Source organism: Amia ocellicauda, chromosome 11 (genome assembly GCF_036373705.1).
Source record: "Amia ocellicauda isolate fAmiCal2 chromosome 11, fAmiCal2.hap1, whole genome shotgun sequence".
NCBI lineage: Eukaryota > Metazoa > Chordata > Actinopteri > Amiiformes > Amiidae > Amia > Amia ocellicauda.
In genome coordinates, this window is record NC_089860.1 from 26,063,180 (window position 1) to 26,079,802 (window position 16,623).

At 45.8% G+C, this 16,623-nt stretch overlaps 1 protein-coding gene across 13 annotated transcripts in view; it reads left to right on the top strand.

Annotated features, from left to right (window-relative positions):
* Positions 1 to 16,623, top strand: part of LOC136763300 (microtubule-actin cross-linking factor 1) — a 129,576-nt gene that overhangs the window by 21,440 nt on the left and 91,513 nt on the right. For all 13 annotated transcript variants that reach the window (XM_066717195.1, XM_066717203.1, XM_066717198.1 and 10 more), the window contains exons 2-5: positions 9,503 to 9,564; positions 12,324 to 12,413; positions 13,555 to 13,632; positions 13,850 to 13,942. In XM_066717195.1, coding sequence (XP_066573292.1) covers positions 9,503 to 9,564; positions 12,324 to 12,413; positions 13,555 to 13,632; positions 13,850 to 13,942 — 323 coding nt within the window. The remainder of the gene's footprint in view (positions 1 to 9,502; positions 9,565 to 12,323; positions 12,414 to 13,554; positions 13,633 to 13,849; positions 13,943 to 16,623) is intronic.

Genomic DNA, 16,623 nt, shown 5'->3' on the forward strand with positions numbered 1-16,623 from the left:
TGTGTGGATTGTGTAGTGTTTTGTTGAGTTTGAGTGGGAGTGTATTCATCACAGTGACCTTGGCTGAATGCTGTGGAGATGCTGAGTCAGGAGAGAGAGAGAGAGAGAGAGAGAGAGAGAGAGAGAGAGAGAGAGAGAGAGAGAGAGAGAGAGAGAGAGAGAGAGAGAGAGAGAGAGAGAGAGAGAGAGAGAGAGAGAGAGAGAGAGAGAGAGAGAGAGAGAGAGAGAGAGAGAGAGAGAGCAGGAGAAAAGGGAAATGCTGATATACCTACTCATTATATTATAACATTACATTTCACACACTTGTAATACTTGTAATGATAATGCTGATGATACAAAAAATTGATAATAATAATGATGATGATAATAATAATGGTACTATTGTGTGTGTGTGTGGTGACCTCAGTGTCTTTCTTCTTGAAGAATGAATAGAACCATTCACATCCCTACACTAACACACATTAACACCCAGAGCCCTACAATAACACTGCAGTCCTCTATCTCGCGCTCTCGCTCTCTGAAATTCAAAACAATTTTATAGGCAGAACAATATTTAAGTACATTAACTGACAGATATCAATAACGCACACATTCTGTATCTCACTCTGTCTCTGTGTTTGTGTGATTTTGAGTGTATATGCCTGTGTATCTAGTATCTCAGTTTTTGTGTCTTTGTGGTTTTGTGCATTTCTGGGCATGTCTGGTTATGACTGTGTTTGTGTGTGTCACTCTGAATGTGGGTGTGTTTGTCTGTGTGTGGGTGTCTGTATGTTTGGTGTCTGTGTTTATGCGTTTGTGTGTTTTTGTCTGCCTGTCTTTGTCATTCTGTCTGTCTCTAAATGTGTGTCTTTCACACTGGTTATGTGAGTGTGTTGTGTACATGTGTGTAGGGTGTCGAGAGTGGTGGCGGGAGCCCAGCTCTGTGATTTGTGGCCAGACAGCTTAACCCTGAGCTTCACAGGATCTCTCTCTCTCTCTCTCACACACACACTATAGCTCTTCTCCTCCCTGTATCTTTCTCTTTGCCCCTCTCTCTCTTTCTCTTTTCTACTCCATGTCTTTACCTGTCTCATTCTTGTTTCTCTCTCTCTCTCTGTCCCCCTCTCTGTCTTTCTGTCACCCTCTCTTGCTCTGTCAACAGGGGAGGCTGTAAATAAAAACTGGGTTTGTGCTAAGGAGTGAATGCAGGAGTATCTCCTTTTAGTTTAATTGAATTTCAACTGAAGTCTTCCTATTAGCCCTTCTGCTATTTTTATCATTGATGATGTAGTGGTGGTTGTTAGATTTGTGGTTTTGACTTGTCCTGCACATGCTGTTATTGTTACCCTGCCATGAGATGAATGCTCATGTAATGTATGCTTTATAAATTAATGATTTGGAATAATTGATTAATTGACTCAGTGCTTGCTTGACTGGTTCAGAGACCAGTGTGGGTGAGATTGATAATGACACCCAGGGTGGGGCAGGGGTGTGCGTGTGTGTGTGCTGAGGCCAGTGTTGCACCCATGCCGATTGCGTGACAGTGGACCCGTGTGTGGCAGTGTGGTTAGCCTGAGCTCCTGTGGAAAGCCCCACTCTGCTAGGTATCAGTCAGAGAGGAAACCATGGCCCCGGTCTGAATCAACACAGTACACTCTAATGCATGTTAAAATGTTGTTATAATCAGGCCCTAGCTCTGCTCTCTCTCCCCCCCCCCCCCCCCACTCTATCTGTGTCTCAGTTTCTCGGTGAAACAGACCTGGTTTAACTCCAGCTTCCCCCCCCAAAGTACTCAGCACTGAGCCAAACGCTTTTTAAAATCTTCCATCTAATGCAGATGTTGCTGTAGTGATGTGATGTGATGCCAGAAGTATGATCTAACTGTTACAGAGCAGTGCAGCACGGTGTCACACAGTCAACTACAGCCCAGTGCGACACGTTACCGTACAGTACACTATGATGCTATACAATGTTTTATGGTACTGTACTATATAATTATTGTACTATACAATTCAGTTTAATATGTACAGTACTGGCACACAGACGCACACTAACTCAGACAGAAGCAAACAACCACTAACTCAGAGACCTACTGATACTGAGACAGACCGACAGATAGACACACAGAGACAGGCCAGACTTGTACACAGTGAAAGAGAAGGGCAGACTGACACACAGACAGACACACACACTGACACAATGCAAGAGACAGAAATCCTGACGCACACTCACATAGGAGGAGTCTCCCTCCCTCTCTCCCCCCTTTTCGGCAGGAGGGAATCAAACTTTTTCTTCTATTCCTCTTTTTTGGAAAAAAATAAATACTGCGCTGACCAATTGCTTCAGTCTGAGAACTTGTTTCAGTGGAAAGGAATTCAGTATAAGAGTGTCAGAGACGGAGACCGACAGAGAGGGAGAGAGAGAGGGAGGGGGGACAGAGGGAGGGAGTGCAACAGAGAAAAAGAGAAGCAGGAAAAGATAGTGTCTGCATGGCAGCATGTTGACTGCCACGAAGAAAAAAATTATTACTGATTAATAAAAGAGGGTGAGAGACAGAGGAGTAGAGGCACATTTAAAAAAGGAGACAGGAAAAGAGAGAGAGAGAGAGAGAGAGAGGGGAAGACAGCCAGCAGGGAAACGTGAGTAAAGAAGAAAGAAAATAGAAAGACGAGAGAGAGAGACTGACAGACTGTTACACTAAGTAAAGCACAGAGTCTTATTGCAAACTATTTCCAGGTCTGGTGTTTGGGAGAGAGAGATGCATAGTCAGTGAAAGAGATAGTCACACAGAGAGAGCAAGGTAATTAATATTGATCTCGTTGAAGTATAAGAAGTTTATGGAACTTGCCAGAAAAAGGGAGGGTGAAAAAAAGTGTCCTGACTGATAGACCGATGGATAAGTATAAACATGCATTGTTACACATAGGTGTGCAGGTTAGTGTATCGGAAATTGTATCAGTGTATCAGTCTGTCAGTCAGTAGGTGAATATCAGTCAGTGGAGAGATCAGTACCGATGGAGGTCCAAGATCCCTCAGTGGTCTCTGCGCTCCTGTTCCTCGCCGTGCACTTCCTCACCGTCACAGGGGTCTGGTTGTACCGACGCCACCAGGACGCCAAGAGAGACCGAGGTACTGCTGCACACGCCTGTGACACGCCACCTACTCACACATACTGCTGTGCGCTGAGAGCAGTCAGTCTTCTCTGTCTGCCCTGTGCAGAGCAGACCCTCCAACCTGGACTTTTACGGTTTTTATTTAATTGTTTGTTTATATTTTTTTAACACTGGTCTTCCTGATCAGGGTTTCCATCGCCACTCGCTGGGCATCACCTGCATGTTTTGCGGACTTCTCTATTACATTTCAGCACTGGTCTTTTGAGTGAATTTGATTTAATTTATTTTTGATTTTAATGTATTTTTATGAAGAGAATCCCAGAAAAGGAGCTAGAGAGAGACGCACAAAGGAGGGCAGCAAAAGGCAGATAGGATATGTGAGGGGATGGAAGAGGAGGAGGAGAGAGAGATGAGAATGTGAGTGGGAGGGAGCTGCAATGCACTGACTGCGAAATGCTTTGTCATGCCTAATACCAGGGCTGCCTCTCAATCGGAGTCCCCGACTGAATTTAGGGAGAAGGGGAGAGAGACGGAGACGTGGACAAACCAAAACTGTTAGTGACTCAGTACGAGTAGCATTTAGAGACGAGGTGAGAGAGAGGAAGGGAGCTTGGAAAAGTGGGAGAGAGAGGCTGAGGGGTGGGTGGAGTGACGGGAGGAAGATAGTAAAAGAGAGAAATAGTGAGAGAGAGAGGTGATACAGCCAAAGAAAAGAAAGAAAGGGTACAGTTTTAACAGACAGAAAAGTGTGTGAGGGAGAGAATAAAAAATAGATGATACAAAAGTCTGAAGAGGAGCATGGGACAGATGGGCCGAACTATTTAAAAAAAAAAAAAATTGGGGGAGAGAGGGACAGTGGAAGAGGCAGCATGAAACTGAGAGAGAGGGAAGGAATTTGGGTATCGTGACTCAGATTAACCAAGTGACTGTGAAACCTCACACAGCACAGAGGCCTTAGTAACAACACAGCAACAACTACCAAAACAAACCTACACACAGTAGCACACCGTATCTTTGCTACCTGTAATGGGAACAATGTTATTTGCAGCTTGATTTGGTGTAATGTAAATTGTTCATCCAGCTGCAGTTATTTACAGAGCAATGTTATTTTGCATTTGTGTGTTTAGACATGATGTACACTACTGCTGTATACTTATCTACAAGGATTGGGTTAGAGAAAGAGAGAGAGATAGAGAGTGAGTGGAGCACAGGAGGAGTTGGAGGAAAAGTGAGGAGGAGGGAGAGAGCAGGACAATGGGAGATAAAATGAGAGGGAGGCAGAGAAAGGGGGAGAGAGGGACGGATGGGGGATGGATGAAGGGAGTGCGTGTGAGAGCGACGGGGTGAACACTGATTTCTGTGCTGTGCCAGGCGGAGGTTGCCACTTAAGAGAGAGGAGTGTGTGTGTGTGTGACTTTCTACTACAAATGAATGAGAGAGAGAGAGAGAGAGAGAGAGAGAGAGAGAATGTGAGATTAGCCTTGATAAAGGGAGGGAGGGATGGATAGAGAGAGGGATAAGCATTTTCTGTGGTCTTAAGACTGTAAGCTGCATCTGGTATTTTTAGAGTTCGGAGTAACGGGACATGTTGGACTGGGCACAGCAGAGAACACACACTACAAACACACACACAGTAGAGAACATACACAGCACACTCTCACGCACACACAGCAGAAAACACACTCCGCAAACACACAGACCTTCACACAGACACGCATGCAGAGGATTGCGTCGGAGCATCAGGACAGAAATAGTGAAAAGAAAAAGATAATAAAGGAACAGAAGAAAAGCATGGAGGGACTGAGGAGAGAACGCGTGGATTGGACTGTAACGAAGGGAGCGAGCGAGGCAGGGAGCTCAGGGTCAAGGAGTGGAGCAGTGCTTGTGGTTCTTTGTGCTTGTGACAGACTGTCTATCCTGTCTTGTCTCTTGTCTTATGCCTCTGTGCTGTCCCTGACTTTGTCCTGACTCTGACCTCTCTTAATCCCTCCTGTGCCTGTGACTGCTGGGGCTAATCTTACTCTTGCTGGTGTTGGACTCTTACACAGGGGAATAGCACCTGCTGTCCACTGTTAAAGACTACTACTGTGTCTGGCTCTGACCACGCTCACAGCTACAACTGCACGAGCACTACGGCTGCTGCAACTGTTGTGTAGTGTTAGTGTAAAAAAAGTACTCTATTTGCTGCTTTATGACTATAACTTTAGTGCTGTTGCTCCTACTGCTTCTGCTACTACAACAACGACTTGTACTGATACTGTTTATAGGATAGAAAGTTCTACTGCAGTTACTATAACAAATACTACTACTAAAACTTAAATACTGCTACTGCTGCCACCACCAGTGCTTCTATCATAAACGGTACTGCTGCTCCTGCTACAGCAGCTCCTACTGTCATTCCTGGCACTGTGGCAATATTACTATAGCAGAGGGGAGACATTATTTGAAGTGTACAGAGCTGTGGCGCATCTTGTGACACATTTTTGTGGGTCACAGCGCAGGGTAGCGATCGCACCCAGTAGTCCTTACTGTGCTCAGATTTGGGTCATACAGGGAGAGAGGGAGCAGGAAGGAGGGAGACGGAGGGAGTGTGTTACCAGAAGAGAAGAGGGGCTGACAGACAGACCAGGAGATATATATAATAGAGTAAGGGAAACAAGTAGGAGAAACCGATAAATAACTATAATTTAGGGAAGAGAGGTAGAGAGTAAGAGTGGGGAGACAGCAGAGAGGGAAAGCAGACACAGAAGGGTTTGGGGTTGTTCAACTCTCCCTCTCCCTCTCTGTCTCTCTCTCTCTTTATCCCCTTTTTGTGTGCTTGTAATTGGTTCTGTTAACGAGAAGGTAACTGCCCTGCAGGAAGCTCAGGAGTCCAATCAGCAGCTGTCGAACTGAGCCTGTACAGCGATACAGTACGGCCTCTCTCCCTCTTTCTCTCCTCCCCCTCTCCCCATCTCTCCCGGTATCCCCGGCTCACTCTTTCAGTTTCTCTCTCTCCCATGTTTTTGCCTCTTCTGGGAAACAACAGTGACTCAGACCTGGGATTTTTAAAAACACAACAAAACCTTCATTCTTTCTCTTTCTCTTTCTCACTCTCTCACTTTGTCCCTCTCCTCTCCATCCCTCCCCATACCCTCAATCACACTCGCACTCTCTCTCTCTCTCTTTCACACACGCACAGAGCTCTCTTTGCAAGGTCAAGGTCTGTTTTTCTTGCGCTCCTTTATTAAAAAAAGACATCCCTCACTCTGCACTCAGTTGGGCTCGTCTCTCTGCTTCGGAGTGGAAGACTAGAGGAAGAAATAGTGTGGAGGAGCAGAAGAGTTTTACACACTTGCCACAGAGGCAGGATACAGACTGCAAGCTTTCTGTTATTATTATTATTATTATTAGTTCCATTACTATTATTGCTTTTGTTGTAATTATTTGAGAAGATGGAAGAGTCCTTCTTCTGAGTGATGGAAGAACTTAGAAGAACTTCCTGCAGAGAAAGAACAGAAAAGAGTGGGAAGAAGGAGAGGAAAATAGAAGGAAAGGCGGCACCGAGGCGGCAGTGCATACAAGTCTGTGCTCTGTGATGTTGACCACTATTGACTGCAGTGGAGTTACTACCCAACATATAGCGCCTTCTCAGAGTCTGGACTGGTATTCAGCATACCGGAAGACTGTTGTAGGAAACGTGTCTTGTGGCCTGAAGCAGTGCCACCTTCAGCAGCAGGGCTTCTGAACAGGACAGCGGCAAACAGCCCTGTCTGTGCCACACAGCGACTCTCTGCAGCGAGAGAGAGAGAGAGAGAGAGAGAGAGAGAGAGAGAGAGAGAGAGAGAGAGAGAGAGAGAGAGAGAGAGAGAGAGAGAGAGAGAGAGAGAGAGAGAGAGAGAGAGAGAGAGAGAGAGAGAGAGAGAGAGAGAGAGAGAGAGAGAGAGAGAGAGAGAGAGAGAGAGAGAGAGAGAGAGAGAGAGAGAGAGAGAGAGAGAGAGAGAGGAAACAGACCGTATTAGTGTAGAAGTAGTAGGGAGGGGCTTTGGAAAGCAAGTGTAATCTCTCTCGGACTGTCTCTCACATGTGTTTGGCAGCTCTGACTCTGACTTTGACTGGGGGTTGAAATGGCAGCAGAAGCAGAGAGAGAGAAGGAACGAGAAAATAAAATAGAGTGAGACCTGCAGGTAGAGAGAGAGACCGAGACAGACGGAGAGTCTGAGGCGACAATCTGAACTTCCTCGTCATCGCAGCTGCTGCCACTGTCGGTTTGTTTTTTTCTTAGAGAGAACAGCCAGTGATACAGCCAGCCGCCAAACGGAGCTGCCGCATAAACCCGCAGATTACAAGGGATCTCTTCTCCACTCCTCACAGCACCACACTTTCTCTTCCCTTTCTCTTCCTTGCTCTTTTCTGCCTCTTGTATGTCTGGGAAGTTGTATAGGCCTTGCTTCTAAGATTCTCACTCCTCCCCCCCCTCTCTGTGTGGAGAAATCGAAGCAATGAGTGGAGGACGAGGAGGAAGAAGGGGGCAGGATTAAGAATAAGAAAAAGAAAAGAGAAGGACAGAAAGAGACAGAGGAAGAGAGGAAGAGAAAGACAGAAATAGAAAGACTGTGAGTGAGTGAGCAGGAGAGGGAGGGGAGGTGACGTGCCTAGTGCTGTAGTGACTCTTGACAGGGGAAGCATGTGGTCTGTGTACCACAGCGAGAGGAGCCTGAACACACACCTACTCTCGCACATGTGCTGCCTGGGTCAGTATCTCTCTGTGCTGTGTGCAGTAGAGTCTGTGATTTATCTCCGTATCCCTGTGCTGTATCTCTGTATCCCTGTGCTGTACCCCCATCCCTGTGCTGTATCTCCATATCCCTGTGCTGTATCCCCAGTCTCCCTTCTCTTCACCCGTCTCCTCTCCTCCCTCCCTCCCTCCCTCCTTCCTTCCTTCCTTCCTTCTCTTCTGTAGCATCTCTCTCATACAGGAAGTGAAAAAGAAACGGTGCTATCAGAGCCCTGTCAGGCAGCGGTAACTGTGGTAACGCTGTAAACACAACAGCCAGGTTGTCGGGGGGGAGGATGTGATGTAGGGGTTGTTGGAATTTTTTTTCGTTTCTCAATCTAATGATGGCTGATTAGGAGGCGGCTGGAGGCCTATTTTAGGCAGCCTGTGTAACTTCTAGAGTGGGCAATGAGTCAGTGACAGCGGGGGGTTGGGAGAGACACTTGTTAGTTGTTTGCATTTTTTTTTTTAAACCCTTATTAAATATTTGATTTTTAATGTATGTGTATGTTTGTTTTAGAGTTGGCTTGTGTTTACTAGTTCAGGTTATTGTTTTGGTCACATTTTTCATCTTAGAGTGTGACAGCGATGCCTGCCAGTGGCACAGGTGTTCATGGGAAAAATGTCACCCCACGTTCAGCACTGCGGTTGGGACACAGGCAGTTCCTCAGCCAAGGCAACAAATACTGACCTGTGCTGATTTAAATAATAATGTGCCACTGCCATTATGCTGAAACTTGCAAAACCAAGTCTGCAATCAGATTAAGTCTTATCTGGCGAGTATTAACACAGTAAAGAAGTTATGATTTGAAACCTGCTGATTAGTCTTGGGAGCTGTTTCCACCGTGTGATCAGGAACTCCACTGCAGGGAGCGCTACTGATAATCCCACCATTATTTACAATGACATTTTTAATTCTGACTCAATTATGAATCAACAATTGTGAGCAATGTACTTAATAAGAAGTAGAACCACTGCATGAAGTTTGGTGTGCCTAGGACTCTGCAGGGTGTCACGTGTAGACTACCCCAGCTCTGTTGTTGTTTCCTGTCCTGTCTTGTCTTACCAAAAAACAGGACAACAGAGACATTTAGAAAATCAATCAATCAATCATTCAATCAATCAATCCACCCAGTCCTGAGGTGAACCCTGTGTAAAATGGTATAAAGTAATATTTTTAGCAAAACTTCTTACCTGTATCTAAATGGATGTACTAGCTGTTCCTTCTGGTTGGATGGTTATAGCCGAGTGTTTGTGCATATGGAATGCTGTGCTGCACTCGCCCACAGCCCAAAGCACAGAGACGCTGGTCAAGGAAGTGCGGCTTCACTGAGACCACATTGTCTTGGCCAGTTAAGTCTCTGCTATGGAGCTATGTAACAAATAAAATGCAAGAACTGATTTCTGTATGGTAAAGAAGGTGTTTTTTGCTAATGTGATCTCATGGGTTACAGAATAGCTCACAGTTCTCCAGGAGGGGAGAGCAGCCTGTATAATCGTGATGTCCAGAGGGATGCTGCACTATAGTATAAGGGAGCCCACAAAAAAACAGGGCATTGTCGACGGGATAAATATTGAATATTTCCCAGGACAGTCGTCTCAAAAAGGAAAACCAGTGCGTCCCTAATGTGTGTTTCTCTCTGTCTCTCTGCAGATGAACGAGACAGAGTCCAGAAGAAAACCTTCACAAAATGGGTTAACAAGCATCTCATCAAGGTACTGTACCCACACTCCCTCTCTCCACACTGCACTGTAGTGACTGTATTGTCAGGGTCATTTCTAGCCTCTTGTGGGCCCTTAGCAGGATTTGATTTAGATTTTTTTCCCTCAATCCCATTTTTTCAACGACACATGTTTTAGTGGTTTACACATTTTTGTCCGAGGCTCAGTCATAGTCAGCAGCACCCCATCATGTGTCGTCTGAAGTGTGTCAGTCATCAGAGGTCCTGACTGATATTTATTACACACTTGCAGGTTTAAATAAGTCTATCTAGACCAGCGGTTCTCAAACTTTGTCAAAATGAGCCTCTCTGAGCAATGACAAAAATGACTGTGCCTCCTCATAGTTTACTAAAACAACACAACAATATGTTGCAAAATTATTAATTAAAAAGTAGGGATTTGATCAATATAGAGATCAGTAAGAGTTACAGTAAGATTAAATTTTGAAATCAAAAACGGTAGAAATAGAAAAATGTAAAATAAAAAAGTTAAAATAAAACATTACAACCATTTAAGAAACATGACACAAACCAGTGATAGATTAATTGAGTATAATATTCATTATTCCTACCTTAGCAGTGGGAGGTGTGTGTTTGTTTCCTCAGTGCACAAAGTAGGGGATTCGGGGTTGCAATTTAATGTTCCACAGAAAGCCAGGGCAATATTTTGTTTTTGCAGTTAATGCTGAGAAGCCGCTCCACGTAAAGCCCAGTTTTTAAAATCTTTGTCATATTTTCGGCATTTGAGTTTTCCTGGAACCTCCTCTGCTGCCTTCACTTCAGCTTGTATTATATGCTTTTCTCCCTTTCTCACAAAATGATCAATTTATCACAACTATTTCTCTCTAAGCACAATGCTGATGCTTTTACTTGTTGGAGAATCGATACAACCTATGTATAATAATAATAATTTTTAATTAGAAGCACCTTTCAGGATACACAAGGACTTTGCTTTGGAACAGTAGAACGTTAAGAAAAAGCTTTCTGTGTTCTTTTTTATTATTTTAGAATATAATGTTTAATTTAACTAGATCGAGCCTTCCTTGACACACTCTTGTGCCCCCCTTGGGAGGCGCGTCCCACAGTTTGAGAACCACTGATCTAGACCAAGTTACCATTGCCAAATCCCTTTTGCTGATCTTAACTTACTAGCTAATCAGCTAACATGGTCATTGATGCTGCAGAACTAGGTAGCAGTATAGCATAGATTTTTACTGACGCAAAAAAAGATCCAATTGCAGATCCTATTCAAGGTAAAACTCGCAAATACACAGCCACCACGTTACAATAAAATGCTATTTGGTGGCAGGTAAGGTGAACTTGGATTGTCCAGTTAAAGTAACCAGAAAAAAACATACTCAGCCATCTGGTTTATCTACACATTTAAAGTAGTCGTCATTAAAACAGTTACTTTAGACTGTATGCAAGCAAGCTAATGAACTACTGTACCGCAATAAGAACTAAACCTAACCAAAAAATATTACACTACCTTTCTCTTGTGCTTGTTTTTCTTTTTCAGTGTTTCTGTTTTTATGCTTTCATGTGGTATGTTCTTGGTCTTTTTTCTGACAATTATAATTTGTCCCAATCCTAGAAGATGTATTTTTCTTCTTTTCTGCTACACCCAAACAGTTACGGTTTCTTTCATTATGATGTTTGATTCCATGCACAACTTGCTCATAAGCAAAATCTGTAAATTATTTGAAAACTTATACCATTGATCATTTATGAGAATCAACTATAGAACATAATTAAAAATATCTTCAGTGAATGTATTATTTTTTGCTAGGGGGCCCCCTAGTGGCCGGGGGCCCTAAGCAGCTTCTTATGTCGCTTATGCCTAGAAACGGCTGTGTGTTATGGTATACTTTACTGTAGTGCCTGACTGTATTATGCTGTATTGTATTTAAACTGCACTGTCTGACTGTATTATGGTGTACTGTCCTGAGGAGAGGGAGCAATAACAGAGAAAGAAGAGAAGAATCAGCTTGGTTAATAATGGATAGAGAGAGAGGGAAAAGGAGACCACCTGCTTAATGATGGAAAGAGAGAGAGAGACACCTGACTGCTGAGAGAGAGGTCGCGAAACTGATAGTCTGCTTAATAATGGATAGAGGGAGAGGGAGAGGTAGTGACACTTAGGGAGCACCTGGGACAATTAATTTTGAACTACCCCTTCACCTCCTGTCTGTCTGTCTGTCTGTCTGTGAGTCTGTGAGTGTGCCCCTGGCAGCAGAGGCAGTGCTGTGTGCAGGGTTTGCTGTAGATGGCCTATTGTCTGCACTACAGGCTGAGATTCCCTGCTGTACAGCGTCCTCTGCTGGAGGATTCCAGCAGTGCAGGGCTTTGCAGACATTGCTGTGCTGAGCCGCACAGTGATGTGATGAGACGCACTGCAGCGCTACCCTAACCTTTTCCCACTGCGGCCCGGCTGCTTGTGCTAATAAAGTATGGCTGGTCACCACAATATGAACTGCACAGCCCGTTTGATTGTATTTAAAATACACGCTAACACTCTCACACAAACCTCAATGCACCATACTGTCCTGTGGGAGACCCTGTGTTAACTTTATTAACCTTGAGATGTTTTATTCTCCTTTTCTCTCCTGCTCCCTCTCTGCCCCCCCTGCAAAACTGGTGCACTGTAAATGACAACGAGTAAAGTACGACGAAAGACAATAAAAGGTTTATTAAAATACACCCAATTCACACATTTATACTTCCTCTCCCTCCTTTTCTCTCTCTCTCTTTCAGGTGCGTAAACACATCACTGACCTGTACGAGGACCTGCGCGATGGACACAACCTCATCTCCCTGCTGGAGGTCCTGTCTGGGGTCACTCTGGTGAGTCCGTCGCAGTCTGACAGCCGATCCACATTGACACACTCACGCACTGTCACACTCGCACACTCATACACTCACTGATACACTCTTGCACTGACAGTCACAAACTGATACTCATGCACTCACCCTGATACTGCTATATGCACTAACACTGACACATTTGCACACACCAACACTAAACACACTCATTCCCAGTTGTTTGGGTTTTTCCTTTTTTTTTTTCTTTATTTTCTTTCTTTTGTGTTGTTGCCTTTTTCATTGCGCTCTCCTTCATTCTCTCTCTCTTTGCCTCTCCTACTCCCTCCTTTCACCCTCTCTGTGTCCCCATCTCCCCCATTTTTCTACTTTCCTATTGCTCTCCCCCATTTATCTCCCTCTCCCACCCCGCCCTGCGCCCTCCCTCTCTCCCCCTCTCTTTGGTCTGGTCAGCTGGCTGGTGTGTCGACTCTGCGCAGGGTGAGAGTGTCCTGTGCCCCCCCCCTGATCCTGCTGGGGGGGGAAGAGGAGGGCGGCCAGGGAGTACGTCCCCCCCTATGCCAAATATAACAAAATATACAATTACAGAATAACACTACAATAGCACTGCACTGCATGAAATTCAATTCAATGTGTGTGTGTGTGTACTGCTGCTCAACACTCACAACACAGACAGATGCAGAAACAGACGGATAGAACAAGAAACAGGCAGATGGAGATAGAGAGGTGGACAGACAGAGGATAGACACAGACAGAGAGAGGGACAGAGGTAATGACAGAGAGATGGACAGAGACAGACACAGAGATGCACACTGACTCGGGAGATACTAAAAGGGATGGATGGAAGTTAGAGAGACAGAGATTGAAACACAGAGACAGACAGCAGCACACAGACACACTGCCATCTCAGCATGTTGTGGTCCCAACAGCGCTGTGTGGGTGAGAAGGTCAGTCTGAGGCTGAGGGTGAGGGTCTCTGCGCGCGCGCGCGTGTGTGTGTGTGTGTGTGTGTGTAAACCTTCCCCCAATAATCTCTCCTGCCTGACTCCCTGGGGTGCTGAAAAAAGTGTGCAGTGTGTTGTGTCACACGGTGGCATTGTCACAGCTTTTCTCTTGTCATCTGCTTCTCAGTAACCCAGTTGCTTCTCTCTCTCTCTCCCCCTCAGCCTCGTGAGAAGGGCAGGATGCGGTTTCACAGACTGCAGAATGTGCAGATCGCACTGGATTTCCTCAAACAGAGACAGGTACCACTCCTCCTCCCTCCTGCTCTCTCTCTAATTCATTCTCTAGATCCCTTTTTCCCCCTCTTCATTTGTTCTTTCATTCCCTTCCTCTCTCCCATTCTCTCACTCCTTCCTCTGTTACTCCCTCTCTCTCTCCCTCTTTGTCCTCCTCACTCTTTCTCTGTTGTCCTCTCTCTCACTCACTCTCGGACTCTCTCTCTCTCTCTCTCTCTCTCAGGTCAAGCTGGTCAACATTAGGAATGATGACATCACAGACGGTAACCCCAAGCTGACCCTGGGGCTCATCTGGACCATTATCCTCCACTTCCAGGTTAGAGATCACGGGGGACTTGCAGGTCATGGTTGTGTCCTGGGTGATGGGAGGGCTGAGACTGCGTGTCCGAGGTTGTGGGTTGTGTTGGCGCTGTACCTGCTGTTTTAGGTGTATGTGTTGTATTTCTGTGTGGTCTTAACCTGGTGCCCACCGTGTGGATCTGTGGTCTCTGATTGGATAAAGGTTGTTCAGGTGTGGTCTGTGACCAGTGCAGAATTGTGATTCCGGCCAAGTGGGGGGTGCCCAGCCTGGTCTGTGGGGAGAGTGGGCTAGTGTGGTTGTCATACACTGTCAGTCACTGGGCTTACATGCAATCACTGTACATGCAATCACTCATGTAAGAGGTTACACTGAAACAGCTGGGCTTAAACTGTGATGATTTATTGCTGCAGCTATGTGTGTGTGTGTGTGTGTGTGTGTGTGTGTGTGTGTTTTGGTACTATTTCCCAGTCTACCCACCAGAGGGCAGCACTGAGGCTGCTGATCCCTCACAAGGTCACAGTGGGAGGCGGTTGCCGGGGTGATGGGGAGATCTGCTCTGTGACTGTGCAGAGTGATATCATCAGCATGATTCAGCAAAAGGAGTGAGAGGGTGAGGGAGGGATGGGATGGGGGTAGAGGAGAAATGGATGGGGGGATGGAGAGTGACGGACGGAGAGGCAGAGGGAAGTGGAGAAGGGATGGTCTGATCTGAACTGAGTTCTAACGTCACGGCTAATGCACTACTCATCAGGCCTACACTGTTCTCACACAAATCACAGTGCTTATTTAAAGCAAATTTAATATATAAAAATACAATGATCTTATTAAGCCTGTATATTTCGAAACGTAAGACATTGAGACCTAAGGAGAGGGACGAGAGAGAGAGAGAGAGAGAGAGACAGATAGGGAGGAGCTTTGGTAGATCGAGAGGGTGAGCGGAGGAGGTGATGGGATACAGTGATGGAGATAGTGATTGCGAGATGCACAGAGGTCAATGGAGAGAGAGAGAGAGAGAGAGAGAGAGAGAGAGAGAGAGAGGAGTAGAGAAAGTGAAGAAGAGAGGTGACGGAAAGGAGCATGGGGAGAAATAGGGAGGAAGGGGGAGGGGAGAGAAGGGCACGAGGAGAAGAGAGGGAGGGATACCAGGAGAGTAGAACAGAGAAGGATACTGTCACTGTCAGTGTTAATTATAGACCATGTCCCCCGAGTGTCTCTCTGCTCAAGTCCAGTGAGTCAGATGTCTCCCCTCAGCCAGAGTCCTTGAGGGACATTGATTTTATAGAGTTGAAATACATTTTGAATAGGTTATCGATTTTATTATTGTTCTAATAGACTATTGATCTGCTACCTTAACAATTTGATAGGTGATTGATTGTTTCATTGATTGGTAAACTATTGACTAGAAAATATGGACTTTAGTTTCTCTACCTCCCATTCTCACCTGATCTCCAATTCAAAGGTTGCTTTGTTGGCATGACCAACAGGAGCAGTGTTGCCAAATAAACTGAATAACAAGAACAGCAACAAAGAAAAAATAAATAAAATACAATTTCAGTGACTATACTAATAATGATAACACCAATAGCTGTGCCAAATGCACACTTTTCTCTCTCTCTATGTATATACCCCTCTGTGCCCACACCCTCTTTCCCTCTCTCTCTTTCATCCCTGTATCTTCCTCCTGCATCCCTATCAGCATGTCTTCCCCTCATGTCTCTGTCTCTCACCTCTCATTCTCTTTTTTTCTGTGGATCAATTCCCTGCCTTTTCTATTTCTGTCCCTCTTCTCTTCCTCCTCCCCTTCTCTCTCCTCCCCTCTCTCTCTCCTTCTCTCCTGAGCCGCAGCTGCCTCTTATTACCTCAAAGAGAGAGAGAATGGCAGTAAAGAGAAAAAACAGATTTATTGTATTTTTTTTAATCAGTAAAGCCAGCCAATTGGGTCTCATAGATTTTGGGTCAAAAAATATGTAGCTGGGGGGAGAGAGTGCGATGGGGAGAGAAAGGGGGGGCAGTGGGAGAAAGGAGGAGGAGGAGGAGGAGGAGAGAGAGTGGTGGAGAGAGAGCGTTGTGGGGTGTGCTGTAAGTGTCGTCTCTAAAGCCGCAGCAGCGCGCTGGGGGATAAAGCTTCACAACGCATGTGCATTGGGTAGGGGGTGGGGGGGGAAGTGCACAGAGGTACATGAGAGAGCGAGAGAGCGAGAGAGAGAGAGAGAGGGAGAGCGCAGACACAGATACAGATGCAGAACGAGGCAGACTGAGAGAGACATTGAAAACGACATAGACACACAGAGAGAGCGAGAGAGAGAGAGAGAGAGAGAGAGGGCTGTCTGCATTGCTCTTGCCCCCCGGCCTCTCTTCTCCTCCTCACGTCTCTCTTCCCCCGAGGCCTTTCAATTTCAACTGGCGACTCACAGCTGCTGTCACTGTCAGGGCCATAAGTACGTGCAGAGGATTAGAGCAGCACCCAGCCCTGAGCGAGGGAGGGAGGGAGAGAGACAGAGAGCGAGAGGGAGGGAGAGAACACTACTCTGCTCTGCTCAGCGGCGCTCTGTTCTGTTCCTCTGACTGCATGGTCTCTATGCTGCAGCTGGACTGACCTGGAGGAAAGCAGGAGTGCCAGGAGTGTGTGTGTAGCTGCTAAGTGAGCGGCAGACCACTGCACACACCTCTGTCTCCATCCCTCCATCCTCATCCCT